We start from the raw sequence: 19110 nt of genomic DNA, 5'->3' as shown, positions 1-19110 counted from the left end.
TAATAAATCCTCCACTAAGGGATGTCTGTCTGAGCCAAATGCTCCTCAGCACCTGTTGGCTTTCTCCCAGCCCCTAGTTTAAAAACTCCTCTGACCTTTTTTAATTTTACATGCCAGTAGTCTGGTTCCATTTGATTTAGGTGGAACCCATCCTTCCTCTATAGGCTTCTCCTTTCCCAAAAGGTTCCCCAGCTCTTAGTGTTCAGAGGAGGGATTTAGGTTACTATCTCATCCACACATTGAGATCCTACGCTTCTGCCTATCTACCTGGCCCTGCTCATGGCAGTGGAAACACTTCAGAGATTGCTATCATGATGGTCCTGGACTTCTTATCTAACAGCCTAAATTTGGCCTCCAGGACCTCCCTCCTAACTTTCCCTGTCAGTGGTACCTACATGGATCACAACCACCAGCTGCTCCCCAGCACTGCACATCAGTCTGTCTAGATGTCTTGAGAGGTCTACAACCTTTGCACCCCATAGGCAATTCACCATGCAATTTCTCCTAGTCACATGAACCCAACAATCTGGATTTCTAATAATCAAATCCCCCATTACAGTACTGTTACCCTGTCTCTTCCCAGGGTTCCTTCCCCTGGACGGGTATCCTCCGTGTGAGAGGATACCATGACATCTGGAAGGAAGGTCCCAAGTATGGGATCATTTCCCTTCAGTCCAGCTAGATCAGGGGTGGGCAAACTACAGCCCACGGGCCGGATCCGGCCCATCAGGGCTTTGGATCCAGCCCCCGGGATTGACCCCTGTGGTGCCGCAGGCCCCACACCGCTCTCAGAAGTGGCTGGCACCATGTCCCTGTGGCTCTGTGCATTCCCCTTGCCTCCAGGCACCGCCCCCACAGCTCCCATTAGCCGGGATTGGGGAACCGTGGCCAATGGGAGCTTCGGGCGAGGTACCTGGAGGCATGGCAAGGGCAGCGTGCAGAGCCCTGTGCGCCCCCCCCGCCACCTCTCCCACCCCAGGGGCCTTGCAGGGACGTGGTTCTGGTTGCTGCCTGGCCCAGCGTGGGGCCAGGGCAGGCAGGCAGGGATCCTGCCCTGGCCCCGGTGCAGGCCACTACCGCCCCGGAGCCCAAACCCCTCCTGCACCCCACCCCCCAACTCCCTGCCCTGAGCCCCCTGTTGCACCCTGCACCCCTCCTGCACCCCACCACCCTGCCCTGAGCCCCTCATACACCTGCACCCCTTCTCTGCCCCAATCCCTTGCCCTGAGCCAGTTCCTGCACACCACACCCTGCACTCCCTCCCGCACCCCTGCCCTGCATACAATTTCTCCACCCAGATGTGGCCCTCGGCCCAAAAAGTTTGCCCACCCTGTCCTAGATATAGGAGCATTTGGTACAGAATGCTAACTGACCTTTCTCTAAAATGTTAAGTCCTTTAGGATCACAATATAACCCAATATTATGACACATTCCCATTCTAACTTTGCATTAAACTTTGACACGTCACGCCTTGCTAGATTTCTCTCTCCAAACCTAGGCAGTCCTTTATTAGATCTCCTTCAAGCATGTGACTCTGAGTTTGTTTCATAGCAATCTATGCATCAATAAGTTACACTTCCTTTGAATGTTATGCTAAGAAATTATACATGTTCACTACACGCTTTAATTCTTGACTGTACCAGGTGACTAATGTAGGAAGCGATACAATATGTGGATGTTATTTATATACGGTGGCTTAGCTTTTGGGGCAGCTTAATTGTACTTTGGAAAAAAACTGTAGCACTATAGTCTTTCTTAATTATAGATCAGGGGTCGGCAACCTTTCAGAAGTGGTGCGTCGAGTCTTCATTTATTCAGTCTAATTTAAGGTTTCGCATGCCAGTAATACATTTTAATGTTTTTAGAAGGTCTCTTTCTATAAGTCCATAATATATAAGTAAACTGTTGTTGTATATCAAGTAAATAAGGTTTTTTAAACGTTTAAGAAACTTCATTTAAAATTAAATTAAAATGCAGAACCCCCCGGACCAGTGGCCAGGACCTGGGCAATGTTAGTGCCCCTGAAAATCAGCTTGCCATAGGTTGCCTACCCCTGTTATAGATCATCTTCTAAGATTGCCAGACTTATTCAGTAAAGGCCAAACTCTGCTACCTTTACTCCAGTTCAGTTTACTACCTTACTCTGCAAGTAGTCCATGTCACGCTGTCTGGTGTGGCTCACAACCGTGAGTGCCAACCTCAGGGCAGACACCCCACACTGGTGGTATGTTCTAGAAGTAGATTTCACCCAACCCAGTAACAAGTGTGAAGTCCTGGAGCACTGTAACAGTCTTAACATGGAGTCACAGACCGAGTGCCCAAGGGGACTACCTTGCCACCCAGACAAGCCAGATTTAGTAACTGTCACTTACATACACCAAAGGCCACAAAAGGTTCAGGTTGCTTCCAGTCCCAAGAAACCAGTCACTTACCCCAGATCAATTTGTACCTTAGATCTCACACCAAAGACAACACTTGTAGCCAATCCTGTAATTAACTAAAAGTTTATTAACCAGGAAAAAGTTATTTACGGATTAAAGCAGGCAAGGTATATTACAAGATAGTTCCCAAAGGTGACAGAGTTGTAGTCATCTGTCAGCACTGAATGTCTTTTAGGGCTAACCCAGGTTGCCCCTAGGGACCTCTGCTTTTGTTTCCTAGCTCCAGTCCTGAGAGTTCAAACAGCCCCCACAAAAAAATCATGTGATTTCTATCTTGATTTCCTTCTCCCAGAATTCAAGCTGATGGGACCAGCTTCCTTGCAGTAGCACCTTTACGGGTGTGAGAGCCATTAGTCCAGACTTTGTAGCATGATGCTTCATGATGGCCCACTCAGTTTTGATGGGCCTCCTTGACAGGAGAACCACTCCTTCTGCCTGAGTAGGCATTTTTACAGTTACAAAGCAAAATGTGCATGTCTCCTTATAGCACGGGATCCAGACATTACACATAAGATCAGTGCATGCAGCAACTTACAAGCGTTTTATAGAGTCTAAATGTATCTTTACAAGTCTAGCACCTATCTTGAAGAATACTAACATACAAGTGAGCTGGTCTGGTTTCCAGCTCTGACTTTCAGTGCTCAGCTGATGCCTACAGCCTGGGCACGAACTGGCACCTGGTCTACTAGTGTTGCAGGCCCACTAAAGGAAACTGGACTATTTACTGTGTTCGATCCATTGTGAATAAGGGAGGCAACATGTGATTGTAAGGACCAGTTCTGATCACTGTTTACCAAAAGCCAGATTCCGCCACCCTTACATGGAGTAGTGCTTGTCTCACTAACTAGTCCAATGGATTTCAGTAGAACTACTCAAGGAGTAAGGGAATACTCACTGCAAGTAAGACTGGCAGCAGAATACAACCTTAAAGGAACAAAGTGTCTAGTCTGACACATGAGGAGAGAGCGCCGTGCATCTTGCTCTTGACCACAGGGACAACTTTGGCCCCCAGCATATAACCAGAGTACATAGGGGTGTGTGTGTATGGGACCCAGATGAGAATCTAGGGAAGAACACTGTCACACAAAGCTGTTTGAGGAGAAAATGTGGAGATTTCTGCAGAAATGTTAGCTCTGTGATCTCAACGCACCGTTGAGCATTGAGGCTGTCAGCTCCACAGAGTGCAGTTTGCACTAGAGGTGAAAGCAAACCAACCCTGGGAGCTTCATTTGGAGGCTTGAGTTTGATTCATGCCAACCTGTCCAAACCCTTATTTTGCACTGCGCTATCCTGATTCCATCACTGAGCTGTCAGATGTGGTACTCTGTTGGACCGCTATCACACCCATCTGTGGCGGAATATTCCAATCTGTTGCTATTTCCTCTTCTAGGACTGAAGCATTCCTCTAAGGTGAACATCCCTCTCCCCACACAAGGCCCTTTCTCCTCCTCCCCGAACTCATTAACCCTTTACTTTACTGGATTTCCACATTAGGCAAATCCAGCGTTGGTGTGTGTAGTGGAGATGGAGGCAACCTCTCAGGATAAACCATGGCCCTTATCCAAAGCCACTGAAGTCAGTACAAAGAGTCCCATTGATTTCAATGGGCTTTCAGTCTGGCCCTATGTGAGCGAACATCGCGGTACATCGTTTCTCTGTTACTATAACCCCTCCTGCCGTTTTCATTGGGCCTAACGCTGCAAACCAGGTCTAGAATGCCATACCTGAAGAGATGAAAAATTGAGACAGATGTGTCCTCTTTGCCACACTTAGCTACCTGCGTCTGCATGTTGATGGAGCATGATCTTCCTTTTTCATCATTGTCTGACACAGAGTCCCTTAATCATACAAGTCTGCCTGTATTGTTCCAGGCTGTCTGCTCCCCACAGGAGCAAAACAGAATGGTATCTTTTTGAAGTAGGAATCTAAAAAGGTAGTAAGGTTACACTCCTCTCATTCCAGGATGCCCTTATGGTGAGGCTTCTTTTCATCATAAACCTGCTCACCACCAAAGGCATTGCAACATCATTAGTGTCTTCTTCAAAGAGAACCTGTACCCTACCTCAGGACTCCAGTGTGTTTCTGAAATTCTCTGAAGGGGAAACTAGGTTTTATAGTTTAAATTTAAACTTTGGAACGTTATTATTTGTATCGCAGAAGCAGCTAGAGTTCACAGCTGAAATCAGGGCCCCAGTGTACTGCACATTGAACATTCACACAGAGAGACAGTCCCTACCCTCAAGAACTTAAAATCTAAACAGCCTTAGGTGTCTTGGGCTAGAAAGGGCTCAGCCTTCCCAGACCTTAGCCACCAGCTCAGCAGGTGAACCTCTGTCTCTAGTGGTGCCAGGACCAGCATGGGACTGAGCCACCGGGCAGTGCTAGAGGCAGAGTCCATCCCGAGTGCAGCCAGCCCCCACACAGCTAGCCCCATCCCTAGCGTGGCTGCGGTGAGTCTGGCCCTCAACTGTGCCTGCAGGCTGGTACTAGGAAGACCGAGGGATGGGGGAGGGGAACAGGCTGTAAAGGAGGGAGCCAGCCATAGCCAGCTGTGGTCACCAGCACCACCAGGCAGTGCCAGGAGCTGTCAGCCCTCAACCAACCCTCCTCCCGTAGCCCTAACCCATCCCACCCACCTCCCCAACCCCCAAATAACTCTCTCACCCCCCTCCCACCAGCTCCTGTTTAACCCTCTTATTGGACCAACTGTTCCCATATTGGGGACCCCTAGTATGTCAGAATTGGGGGGTACACATATGGGATCCATTTAAAACTGACTATTGTAACCAGTGAACTATACAACGATGAACAAGTTAAAACTTTCCTTGATCCAGAAGCCCCCTACACAGTACTTGTGTTGTGGTCTCACTGACCTCATGATCAAACACACTTGGAAAAAAGGTACATACAGTGTAAAGTATACAGGTGTCCATCTAACTGACCCCACATTTAGACAATGAAAATAGATCGCCACGGTGACAATGTAAAAGGCACAATCGCAGCAAAGTGGCAGTAAATGGCTACTACTTTGAGAAAATGGTGACGCATTCTGAACGTACAAAGCTTTTACACTTTGCACATTTTTGAATGTGGTGGTTTTTTTTTGGTTTTTTTGGTCTCGTTTTCTGAACAGATGGAATATCCCCTTTTCTTCGGTTCTGGATCAGTACCCAGCGCCCTAGACATGGCTTCTCTAGAAGCCTAAGGCAAGGCTGCAATGTTCCTTTTCTGCACCAATGGCTTCACCATTTCTTCAAGTTCCTAAGAAACATCCATCGCTTACTCAAAGATTTATTAGGCCTGGCACACAATAGCCGTTCACATACACCCCGTAGGCCAAATTCATCCTTGGTGCAATTCCAGTAAAGTCAGCAGAGCGCCAGCAAGGATGAATCCGGCCCACTTATGCCCAGTGACTGATGTGTAACTTCATCACCACTTGTGCAAGCTCTGAATGTGGCCCTCTGTTTCTACCTCCTCCTCCCAGCAGTCCATTATCAGCATCTGATTCTCTCAGCACAGGGGTTCTCAAACTGGGGGTTGGGACCCCTCGGGGTCATGAGGTTATTACATGGGGGTCGTGAGCTGTCCGTCTCCAACCCACACCCCACTTTGCCTCCAGCATTTATAATGGTGTTTTATATGATTTTAATTTATAAGGGGGGCGCACTCAGAGGCTTGCTATGTGAAAGGGGTCACCAGCACAAAGGTTTGAGAACCGCTGTTTTAGCAGCTCATTCACTCTAGCAGCCTGAGTTGTATCCGTCTCATTAAGATTTGCATGGATGTAGCTACCTTCTTTTGGGTCGTCTTGAAGTATCATTGATAAATACAAGGTGCATGAGGAAGCTGTAGTCTCCATCTTTGTCACGCAGGGAGCTCCTGTAACACTCTTGCCAGTTTTCCTGTTCTGTTGCAACAGTGCCACATACACTGATTCCATTTTAAGAACCACTGCTGCTTGTAACTACTTACATGTCTCTAGTAGGAATGCTACACTTCTACTCCTTTTTATTCCCCTTTGCTTAACTCTGTGACTCTTCAATGCAGAGAAGTTTGCCATTTGCTCCAAACAAGACCCATCTTTCTGACGCACAGGATGGCAGGAGAAGTGGCTGATACTGTAAATGCCTTTTATCTTGCTTTCCTTTCTCCAGACACATCGCTCACTGAGCTTCTTCTCCTCCATACCCCTGTAATCCTCCCCAGAGTTCACTTCCATTGAGCCTCATACAAACCCCTCTGGAAAACTCTGGGAGCTGTGTCAAGATTGGCTTAATGGGAGTGGGTTTGTGACCAAACCTTTAGAGTTTTCCCCTTTTTAGTTTTTCCTCTTCCATACGGTATGATTTTTTTTTTCTATTCTTTGCACAGTTTCCCTTGCTTTGTTCTCCTAAATTGTAAAAATGGACTGTGGATGTTCTACTTAATTTTGAGGGCAGGTTAATTATTATGAGTAGAAGAAACTACAATCAAGGATTTTTGCCTTTTTAGGTGTCAGTCTTAGTTACTTCCTCCCAATATTCTTCTCCAAACCCCTCACTGCATCTCTCCTCTGTCAAGAGCTGTGCATCATGAAAGCGCTGGTGACTATGTGGGTGGCCTTCAGAACAAGACTCTGGCACAAAGCGTTCTCTGAATCTTTTAACCTTCACCTTCAGTCCTAGGACTGGTCTCTACTTCAAACATTTTAATAGCATAAGTATGTCAGTTAGGGTTGTGAGTTTAGCTGTGTTTGTTTGTTATGCTAACAAAAGGCTGAGCATGGACATGAAGTTATATTGGGATAGCTTATTTTAGATCCTGAATCAGAGACCATGTCTACACTTACAAACCTTGTGTAGCCGTGTTATGCCAATGGGGGAGAGCTCTCCCATCATCATCAAACCAGCTCAATGAGCGGCCAGAGAGCACATGTGTGTGTCACACCCCTGAGCGACGTACAGTGCTAGTGTAGACATGGCCTAAGCTATAGTGGTATAACTGTCAATATGAGGGGAGAATTTGTAACCACCTGATGGAATATCACACTGTCAGCAGCATGCAGGAAGCCAGGGAAATGCATTGGTGATCTTAAACCAATTGCTATCGGAGGGATGTCCACATAACCCCAGCATGGAGGGCAAAGACTTACGGGCAATGAGATTGACATACCCTAAAGGCTTAGGATACATCTACACTGCAGTGGAGGGGGGTGAATGCAGCACATCCAGGCATACCTGAGTTAGCTCTAATCTAGCTAGTGCAGGTACCAGAGGCATCTTTTCAGAAAAATGCTGGAAAGTGGGGAGGGAACCAAGTTGTCAACTTACAGATGTGCTCATCCTGCAAAGTGTGGCCTATGCTGCCTCCCTGTCCCACCCATGATCATCCCCAGCGGCCTCCCATTCCTCTCTCCCTCCCCTGGGCTCTCACTCACTGGGCAGGCAGAGCGACTCCCGTGAGCTCAGGCAGGCTCCGTACCAAGCACAGCTGTAACTGGGTTGGTGGGACAGGACAGCTTCTCGCCCCTCCCTGGAATGTGCCCCTCCAAACCATTCATGCCCCCCACTAGCATTGCCCTTGTCTGGCAGGGAAGTAGAAGGCTTAATGGAGCATGAAAAGTCTGGCAGGAGCAACTGTCCCCTTTGCCTTAAAACAATGCCCTGGTGGGTACCAACAGCAGTGAAGCTAGGGCTGGATGACTTTGGTACTCACCAGGGGCTAGCTGCCTGAGTAAGGACAGGAGGTCCCAGGCTGGCTTCTGAAGCCTGAGGTGCCACAGGTTCTCTATACTAGCTAGATTAAAGCTAGCTCAGGTATGCCTACATGTGCTGCAGTCACACCCCATGATGCCTGCCTTGTAGACATATGCTTAGAAGTAGTCCCTAGGTCCTCATACATGGAATCAATCTCTTACATAAGAAGCCTTTATTAAAGAAAAGTGCTAACAACTAAATAGACAAACAAGCTTCCATGCAGCTTGCGTTCCAGTTTGTCTCCTGGTTTACCAGGGACCACACCCAGCCTAGATCTCTGTGACACAGACCTCTATAAGCTGAATAATATATTGGAAGTAACATTACACTTACTGCAGCAGAAGCTAGGGTGACCACGCAGCAAGTGTGAAAAATCGGGATGGGGTGGGGGGGTAATAAGAGCCTATACAAGAAAAAGACCCCAAAATCAGGACTGTCCCTATAAAATCTGGACATCTTGTTACCCTAGCAGAAGCACCTAAAACAAAATCCTCCTCCCGTCCAGGAAAGAAGTGTTGGGGTTTTTGCTTTTTTTAAGGGACTCAATATGTAACTGAATTCTTCCTGCAGGGCATAATGTAGGAATTTCAAGGTGGTCTCACATAATCTGTTTTGTGGTTTAACAGTTTCCAGGTCTTCAGGCTCAGTCTGATACTATCAAGACAGGGACGTGGTCACAAATTTTGGTTTTCTCTCTTTAATGACTAAAGGTGTGAACATTTGAGACAGTACTGAGCTGGCTGAGTAATTGATATACAATGGATTGGCCCAAACAAATCGAAAACATCCACGTAGACCAGGAGTACACACAAATAGTCGTGTTCTATGATTCAGTGTACAGGAAGGTAACAGGCCACCAGAGAACATGACCTCAAGGCTTGTATGCTACAGAACACTTAACAGTAGATAAGATGTCCATCATAAAGAGAGGTGAAAGACCTCATTCTGTAGGTCATGTGGTTCATTCCATGCAGGATTGTTCCTGCCCAGTAACTGGGCCTGGTCTAACTTAAACATTTTGATTGACATAGCTTCATTGCTAAGGGTGTTTAAACACGTGTGTGTGCATGCGCGCGCACACACACACACACACACACACACACAATGTAAATGCAGCTAGCTGGATGGCAGAACGCCTTCATCAACTTAGCTACTGCCACTCGAGGAGGTGGATTACCTACAGTAATGGAAAAATCCCTTCTGTTGCTGTAGGATGCATCTGTGCTATGGTGCTACAACAGCATAGCTTTATGTGCTGCTGTAGGTTTCGTGCTTGCACACAAGTTGTCCTAGGCCGTCCGCTCTTACACTGTGACCTGTGCCTCAGAGGCTGGCTGCATCAAATGGCATTTTTGTTTTGTGGACTCTAGAGGCCTGTACGGCAAAGTTGACCTCTGAAGTAGTCTATCCCAAAGTTAGTGGTGGTACCTGGTTAGTTGTCTTCTAACAACTTAATGTCAGGGCAGGTCAGTGCTACAGTCTCCAACTTTAAGCAGTCATTGGATATGCCATTTGGGAAGACTAAAAACTACGGGGGGGGGGAATCTCAAGTCAATGTCTCAAGTCACTAGACCTACCAGGGGGAGCACGTAAGATGGACAAGGCAGGATGTCTCCCCTGAGAACCACAGTGGTGATCATGGACCATTCAAATTGAGGAGCCAACAGCTAGAGTCTCCCAGCAGATTAACTGCAGTGCTGGGGTACTATTTATTGTTAGCATTACTGGAGCACCTAGGAACCACTCACCTGGGTACTGTACAAACAGAACAAAAGACAGTCCCTGCCACAAATAATTTACAATCTAAATATTACTCAAAAGATAAGACTGATACAGACAGAGGAATACAAGGAAACTGAGCCAATATTGGTCATATGATAAGCAGTGGTCTCAGCACACCAATAGCTTAACCATTGTCAAGAGGTGTGGTGTTTGTTTTTTTTTTGGTAGGCATCACAGAGTAGTGGGGAGAGACACACCTGCTTGGATACATGGGTCCCAGATCCTTCTGGGTTTTAAAGCCGATGAACACCTTGATTTGAGCATAGATGTTGTATGTTCACTAAATCCTGCACCACCAAGGAGCTAGGCAGCTGCTTTCTGAACTAAAACCCGTTCCTCAAGTACTAACATCCTTTCTCCTTTTGTTAAAACAAATCCAGGTCTCTCCCTGTTTCCTGCGTATTCAAAGTTCCTGTTTAACTGGCAGGGCAAACCTATCCTCTTCAATTACTGCAGCTTCCTTTTCCCTCCAACTTTGCCTGTATGCATATCTTAAGAGAGACTGTTAGCTCAGCTTCATTTCCACTGTATTATCCCATCTTTCCTACTGTTGAATTCCCGTCAACCATCAAACTCTATTCTCCGTTGAACTCAGCAGCAAATAAAAGGAAACAAATAAGTCAGCCCTGTGCGTCTCGTAAGTGGAGCTAGCAAGCACAGCAATGGATCAAAAGCTTCTGAGCCAGATAGTGTTGGTGGAGCTGCTCTGCAGTTGTTATGGCTGATTTACTTCATCTTTGCTGCATAGTCACATGACGAGAGGGGGAAAATTGGCTGTCACGGTAATGTGAAGTGGTGCTACCTGTAGCCATTTGGACTATTTTGAATGGCATATGACTGTGACTACAAAACCACACTCTCCTTAACACAAATCCACCCAGTGGACCATCGTATCTCAGAAGTCGCCCATTACTGAATACCAGGGTCAGATGTCAGAGATCCGCTGTCCTGCGTGTACACCAGCTTCAACCCACTGCACAGAGGCCAGTGCCCATGCAGGCACTACCGTGTATGGACTCAGGCTCTGCATGGGGGAGAGAGGGAGCAACAGCTGGTCCGAAGAGGTGTAACTGATCAGAATCTGGCCCCTAGTGTATTGTAAGCCACCCCCAAAAAAACCAGGATTAGATTTTCAAAGTGCTCATCACCCAGCAGCTTCCAAATGCTGTCCACCCATTTAGCTCCTAAATAAAAGCTGGGTGCTAAGCTCTGGAAAAACTGGCCTTAAATCTCCAGTTTACTGCTGGATCTGCTCTCCAGAGAGGTGAACATTTGCCATTAATGTCAGTGTGCGCAAAGAAAAGATCTCCAAGTCTCTAATCGAAACTGCCACGGGGGGTCGGAGGGGAGATTTTCAGAGGTGCCTACAGGGATTTAGGAGCACATATCCCACTGATTTGAAAAGAATGGGACTTGTGCTCCTAAACCTCTGTAAGCACTTTGGAAAATTTTCCTCCACAATAGCGAATGCCTGACACGAAAGCAAGATGATCCACCAGCCATTCTTATTCACTCTGTAGAAAAACAATAACGTTAGAAAAGTCCCAGATCAATCCGTGTTGCATGGGAATACTTCTTCCTTCAGTGCTAAACCGTCATATGATCAAGGAATGTTAAAGGAATATTTCCATGGATAAGCAGCAGCGTGGAAACTGTTTGCCTTCCTTCAGGCAGACAATCCTTTAAAAAGGGTAATTATAATAAAACCAAAAAGCAGCAGAGATTGTGCTTAAAGTCGAGCACAGAACTCCCTGCTTGAACCTCTAGACCACTAGTTCTTACACCAAGTATGTGTATAAAATTTAGCAAGTGCAGATGGCGAAAGCATATTGCCCACAAGTGCACAACGCCATTGGGTATAGTTTCATCTGTGCCTGTACACATGTAAATTGCCATTCTGTAAACCCCACTGGAAGTTACTTGTATAAATCCTTGTGCATTGAGATGAGATTGTAACCCTCTAAATTCATTTGGCAGCAAAGTAAATATTTTAATTATTTAATCTGAGCTGGACTTGAATTTTGTTAAATCTGTTAGGTCAATGGCAAAAATCTAAAACTAAGTAATCAAACCACTGTATGTGACTGCTTGCACTTAAGCTAGCCTATCCCTGGGTCTATTAGCATTATTTTCAGGTGTTTTGTTTTTTTTTCCTTTTCTCTCTAGCCTTAAGCTTGATTTGGACATAGTATTAATAGGGCAATTATTCAGAATGGCAAATTTTTAAACTGCCTTCAGATGTGTGCATTAATCAGGTCCAGCAAAGTAGGGTTGACACTAGTTTCCTTAGGACTCTCATCCAAAGGTGAACTTCAGAATTCTCCAGGAAGTGGGATGCTTGATCCAGGAGGGGGCACACTTCCCTGGGAGTTAATCCTCAGCTAATGCCCCAGGGTAGTAATGGGAGGCATTGGACTGTCCAGTGTGCTGTACTTTGGATAAGGTATACAAAATTAAGGGCCAGATTCTCACTTATACTAAGGCCCCTTCTAGGCACTGCTGAAACAGTGTAAATGAAAATCAGGGATAAGTCTTGACTATGGCACTGTTGATGAGGGTCCTAGTCCTAGTGTCCTGGCCCAATTGCAATCAAGCTAATTTGCATTCTGCCTATAAGAAGTCTCTTCAGCTTCACTTAGATCGACTATTCTCCTTTTCCTGCATTTAGCTATTGCTGAGCCCTGGTCTACACTAGGACTTTAGGTCGAATTTAGCAGCGTTAAATCGATGTAAACCTGCACCCGTCCATACGAAGAAGCCCTTTATTTCAACTTAAAGGGCTCTTAAAATCGATTTCCTTACTCCACCCCTGACAAGTGGATTAGCACTTAAATCGGCCTTGCCAGGTCGAATTTGGGGTACTGTGGACACAATTCGACAGTATTGGCCTCCGGGAGCTATCCCAGAGTGCTCCATTGTGACTGCTCTGGACAGCACTCTCGACTCAGATGCACAATTGTCTGCCGTTGCTCTGACGCAGGGAGGGGTGACTGACGACACGGCTTACAGGGTTGGCTTACAGGGAGTTAAAATCAACAAAGGGGGTGGCTTTACATCAAGGAGTATTTCAGGCAGGACTTCACGGAGGGTTCCAATAAGAAATGGTGCACCTAAGTTATTCTTATTGGAACAAGCAGGTTGGTCTGGCCTCTGATACATGGCTAGATTTACCTCGCTGCACCTTCTCTGTGAGTGACTGCAGTGTGACCTAGAGGAATGAGTCCCCTAGGCGGGGGGGTCGGGGGGGTTGCAAATGAGTACAAAACAAATCTGGTCTATTTCTTGTTTTGATACACTCATCTATCTTTTACATCTTTGGCTGGCAGCAGACGGTGCAGAAGGACTGCATGCCATCCACATCTCATGGCTTGGCAGAAGATGGTACAAGAGGCTGCTAGCAATCCGTATTGCCTGCCTGCTCACCATAAGATGGTTCAATAGGACTGACTGCAGGACTAAAGAGAATGACCTGATCAAGTCACTCCAAACTTAGTCCCTGTGCCCATGTCTGCCCAGGCGCTCCTGATCGACCTCACAGAGGCGACCAGGAGCACCTCGGACATGACGATGACGGCTACCAGTCCTACTGTACCGTCTGCCGCCACAGGGCAAGGGGTTGCTGCTACTGTGTAGCAATGCAGTACCACGTCTGCCAGCACCCAGGAGACATACGGTGACAGTGAGCTGAGCGGGCTCCATGCTTGCCGTGGTATGGCGTCTGCACAGGTAACTCAAGACAAAAGGCGCAAAACGATTGTCTGCCCTTGCTTTCACGGAGGGAGGGAGGGAAGGGGGGCCTGACGACATGTACCCAGAACCACCCACGACAATGTTTTAGCCCCATCAGGCATTGGGATCTCAACCCAGAATTCCAATGGGCAACGGAGACTGCAGGAACTGTGGGATAGCTACCCACAGTGCAACACTCCGGAAGTCGACGCTTGCCTCGGTACTGTGGAAGCACTCCGCCGAGTTAATGCACTTAGAGCATTTTCTGTGGGGACACACACACTCGAATATATAAAACTAATTTCTAAAAAAACGACTTCTATAAATTCAACCTAATTTCGTAGTGTAGACATACCCTGAATAATCTTGCCCTATTAAACAGCTGCTGTGTTGTGTCCCAGAGGTGGCTGTATTGCACTGATGGCCAAAGCTATTTATATATTTAGGGCTTCTGTTTTGGGGGGTATTTTCATTTTTCAGGATTTATTTTTGGCAATGTGAATTTTTTTATGCAGATGTAGAAAGACAATGGAGCAAATTAGCAATCAATTTGCAAACCTCTGGAAGATAATAATGTGATAAGTAACAGTCAGCATCGATTTGTCAAGAACAAATTGTCAAACCAACCTGATAGCTTTCTTTGACAGGGTAACAAGGCTTGTGGATAGGGAGGAAGCGGTATCTTGACTTTGCTAAAGCTTTTGATACTGTCTCGTATGACTTTCTCATAAACTTGGGAAATGCAACCTAGATGGAGCTACTATAAGGTGGTTGCATAACTGGTCGGAAAGTCATTCCCAGAGAATAGTTATTAGTGGTTCACAGTCATGCTGGAAGGGCATAACGAGTGGGGTCCTGCAGAGATCAGTTCTGAGTCCGGTTCTGTTTAATATCTTCATCAGTGATTTAGATAATGGCATAGAGAGTACACTTATAAAGTTTGTGGACGATACCAAGCTGGGAGAAGTTGCAAGTGCTTTGGAGGATAGGATTAAAATTCAAAATGATCTGGACAAACTGGAGAAATAGTCTGAAGTAAATAAGATGAAATTCAATAAGGACAAATGCAAAGTACTCCACTGTGGTGCAACTGACTGTTCGTTCCTTACAAAATGGGAAATGACTGCCGAGGAAGGAGTACTGTGGAAAGTGATCTGGGGGTCATAGCGGACCACAAGCTAAATATAAGTCAACAGTGTAACACTGTTGCGCGAAAAAAAAAAAAAAGCAAACATCATTCTGGGATGTATTAGTAGGAGTCGTTGTAAGCAAGACATGAGAAGAAATCTTCCGCTCTACTCCGTGCTGATTAGGCCTCCACTGGAGTATTGAGTCCAGTTCTGGGTGCCGCATTTCAGGAAAAATGTGGACAAATTGGAGAAAGTCCAAAGAAGAGCAACAAAAATGATTAAAGGTCTAGAAAACAAACCTATAAGGAAAGATTGGGGGGGTGGAGGAAATGGGTTTTAGTCTGGAAAAGAGAAGACTGAGTGGGGACATAAGTTTTCAAGTACATAAAAGGTTGTTACAAGGAGGAGGGAGAATTATTCTTCTTAACCTCTGAGGATAGGACAAGAAGCAATGGGCTTAAATTGCAGCAAGGGAGGTTTAGGTTGGAGATTAGGAAAAACTTCCTAACTGTCAGGGTGGTTAAGCACTGGAATAAATTGCCTAGGGAGGTGGTGGAATCTCCATCATTGGACATTTTTAAGAGCAGGTTAGACAAACACCTATCAGGGATGGTCTAGATAATACTTAGCCCTGCCATGAGTGCAGGGGACTGGACTAGATGACTTCTCGAGGTCCCTTCCAGTCCTATGATTCTATGCCCCAAAAGGCGGGGGGGAGGTTGGGGGATTTTTGTGTACATACTATAATAAGTAATCTCTTTGTAATGTTTCCCAGTGTGTATTAACATAGCACTGTTTCAAACAGCACCATGTTAAAGCACACTAGATGACTAGAGAACCGTTAGTGCTCATCAGCAGGCTCTACACAGATCAATTAATGTGCAACACCTTAGTGCGCTTTATAAAACAGGCCCCTGTAGTCTACGTTTCTGCTGTGTAGACCCTTACCATTTCTGGTATCTTTCCTATGTTTTTTGGATAAACGCTGATTTCACGTTTTTGTATTGGGGGGTGGTTTGGTTGGTGTTCAGAGGTTAAAACTTAAAACCAGAAGCCCTAATAATAGTTTTATTGAGAATATTTTTAAAGGACAAGGTAAAGATTTTCTCAATAAAACTAACACAACATTGAGCCAACCACAACGTGTCACTGAAACAAAGCAAGTACTGCATCCAAACAAGACAAATGTTTAAATAAGTATACTCTCCCTGACTCTGTTCACAGGAGTGAAGGGAATGGCTGTGTTGCCTAAGGATGGAAGAGGATCGTGCTCATGTGAAAGCCCTGAAACAGCAGTGACTGGGATGGTAAGTTTATATTCACTTTTTACTTGTCAGCAAGTTATGGATTCATGCTCTGTGGAAACCAATAGTAGGTGACAGCTGTCAGAGTGGTAGCTGTGTTAGTCTGTATCAGCAAAAACAATGAGGAGTACTTGTGGCACCTTAGAGATAAACCAATTTATTTGGGCAGACGGCCTACATCTTCTGCTGTGTGATGACAGAATTTTCCTTGGCAGGAATAGTTCAGTATAAGTTCCATGCTACTCAACTGGCCTCAGGTGGGTCCTTTCCTAAATATTTTGAGACCTGATGCAACAGTGAGGCTTAGGAGGGCTGGTTTTATGATATGACTGAAATATTTGATTTCTAGCAGAGGTGACAGCAACACAGATTGGAGCATTGAAAAACAGGCAACTCTTAAAGGGATCTCAAACAAGTGCCAGCTCTGTTGTGCCCAGTAAAATGTTTTCAGCAGCTCACAGCAAAACTAGGCTTTAGCTATTTTGTTTGAATGAATCAATTTTGAGACCCACCCCTCCAGCCTATTCTCTTGTCCACCCTGCTCAGAGCTCTCTCTTCATCTTGGCCAGGTCTGTGGTCCCTAGTGTCACCAGCCCCTTTTAAGCACTGGAAAACAACAGCATGTGGAACAGCTCAGAAACCTAGGGAAGGAGTATAGACAGAGACCCATGTTATACCTGCACACCACTTAGTCTCTGGGCTCAGCTTGCAAGGTGCTGATGACTCCCTGAGTTGTGTTGAGTACCCTCAGCTGTTGGAGAGGCATGGCCAGAGGTGGATATATTTCTGGGCAGTTCTTTGTCTTCCTGCTGTGACTTCTAATGTACGGTCTGGGCACATACAGTTGTGTGTTTAGAAATTTGAAGAAATAAGTACAAGATTCAGGCGGGGAAAATAAAGGACTGAAGTCCATGGGAGTTGAAGACAATAAGCACCTTGTAAAATCAGGACTTGTGTTCAATGCCTATTGATATAAATACATGTGAAACGTTCATATCTTGGACCATATGTGACCTAGAGTCTCTAAATTCCTGAGTTCCTGTGGCTTCAAGTAAAATCACTACAAACCTAAATATACTGGACAATTTTGTGGAACCACAAAAGTGCCTCCCATATTAGGAAATCTACAGGAACACAGAGTGAGAGCTCATCTTTTTCTCATTTTTAAAAATAACATCTTACTTAATAAAATGATCCTATGCACAGTAAAGGGAAAAGCTTAATGACATTGGCAGAGTTCTGTAATAGGAAGGTGGACTTGGTTATCGGTGTCACTCTGAACAAAATCAGCAAAATGTTGTTACAGGAAACGGAATAAAGAACAGTAAAGCACCCTTACCGGCATTCAAAAAAACCAAAATTGATCAGAGCAAGTTATCCCAAGCTGCAATGTTCACTCAAAAGTTGCTAACTTTAGCAGAGCTTCATAAACTGCATGGTGAAGTTTGAGGTTTATATTTTTGCAAAGATTACAGACTGTAACTCGTTCTGTGCTAGAGTATGAAACAACCAGACAGCATCTGCTTCTCTAAGCTGCAATTTGCTGAGGGGCAAACCCAATCCTGATGAATCCCTAACACAATTCACCTTGCTGCTGTTGAACAATGAAATGACCAATGTAATATAAAAAAGCATGAATGGGCCCCATTTGGATCAAGTCCAAAAAAAAGCTGGATACAGATAGAGCATTTTTAGATAACCATAGAGGTTCATTGCTCAGCTGGTGTAAATCAGCATAGCGCCATTGATAACACTTGTTGATTTACACCAGCTAAAGACGTGGCCCATAAAGTTCCTCTCAGCCTAATGAAACCTGGAATTGTAAGACCAAATTGTGCTCTAGGTTAGGGGTCTCAAACACGCAGCCCGCGGGGTTATTTCCTGGGGCCAACCAAGCTCCCCGCATCCCCCCCTCCCCGGGTTCCCCCCGGAGTTATTTCCTGCAGGCTGCCAAGCTTCCCTCCCTCCAGCGTGCCGCATCCCCGCTCCTCTGCCTACCTCCAGGTGCTTCCCGCCGCCAAACAGCTGTTTGGTGGTGCTTAGCACCAGGGCCGGCTCTAGGCACCAGCAAACCAAGCACGTGCTTGGGGCGGCATTCTGGCCCTTCTTTTTTTTTTTTTTGCTTCAGCGGCATTCCGCTTGGGACAGCAAAAAGCCTAGAGCCGGCCCTGCTTAGCACTTTCCAGGAGGGAGGGGTGAGGAGCCGCGTCCTGCAGAGAAGAAGAAGGGATTTGGGGAAGGGGGTTGGAATAGGGGCAGGGAGGGGGTGAAGTTGGGGTGGGGACTTTGGGGAAGGGGTTGGAAAGGGGGCAGGGAAGGGGTGGGAGCGGGCGGGGCCTCATGGAAGGGGTGGCGTGGGGGCGGGGCCGGGGGCGGCGGGGTGCGTGTGTGTCAGTGATGCGGCCCTGGGGCCAATATATTAGTCTTCATGTGGCCCTCGTGGTAATTCAGGTTTGAGATCCCTGCTCTAGGTTACGCACATTGCCACGCCCTTGTCCCTGCCGAGGACAAGGAAGAGGCCCCCAGTGGAGGATGTGCAGCATCAGATATTAAACTACTGCACCTTGTGACTAAAATGAAGTGTAGTATCAGTCTTCTTTACGCCACAGTTAAAACACGGCCCTCGTGAACAGTTGCTACATGTCACGTCTTCAGGACCAGCCAAGCCAGGCCCATGAGTTCATGAAGACTCAATTTCAGAAAAATCTTATGGCAAAACTTTACTTTCTTGATCTGCTTGCATAACCTATTATATACATGCAAAGCTTTCTTGATGGTGAGAATAACGTGTTCTCTGCTATTTGAGACTCTCTTGTAGCTGTAGTTCAAAACGGAGATTGTGTGTGGGTGGTATAAACTGCAGCTGTTTTCTTTATTCTTCTACCCTCGTTACTGCTTAATGGGAGAGAGTTGACATCTGCGTATGCCATTCTGTTCTTCCTCTGCAATAGTTACTTTACAAGTGATAGGGAGGCTGTGTGGACAA

The 19110-nt window shown here is 46.1% G+C and overlaps 1 protein-coding gene across 6 annotated transcripts in view; it reads left to right on the top strand.

Annotated features, from left to right (window-relative positions):
* PALM2AKAP2 (PALM2 and AKAP2 fusion) overlaps positions 1-19110 on the top strand; it is a 386485-nt gene that overhangs the window by 207106 nt on the left and 160269 nt on the right. For all 6 annotated transcript variants that reach the window (XM_043547587.1, XM_043547583.1, XM_043547585.1 and 3 more), the window contains one exon: positions 16045-16127. In XM_043547587.1, the coding sequence (XP_043403522.1) occupies positions 16045-16127 (83 nt within the window). The remainder of the gene's footprint in view (positions 1-16044; positions 16128-19110) is intronic.

Source organism: Chelonia mydas, chromosome 5, assembly GCF_015237465.2.
Source record: "Chelonia mydas isolate rCheMyd1 chromosome 5, rCheMyd1.pri.v2, whole genome shotgun sequence".
In the NCBI taxonomy this organism is placed as follows: Eukaryota; Metazoa; Chordata; order Testudines; family Cheloniidae; genus Chelonia; species Chelonia mydas.
This window is presented reverse-complemented; position numbering and strand designations above follow the sequence as displayed.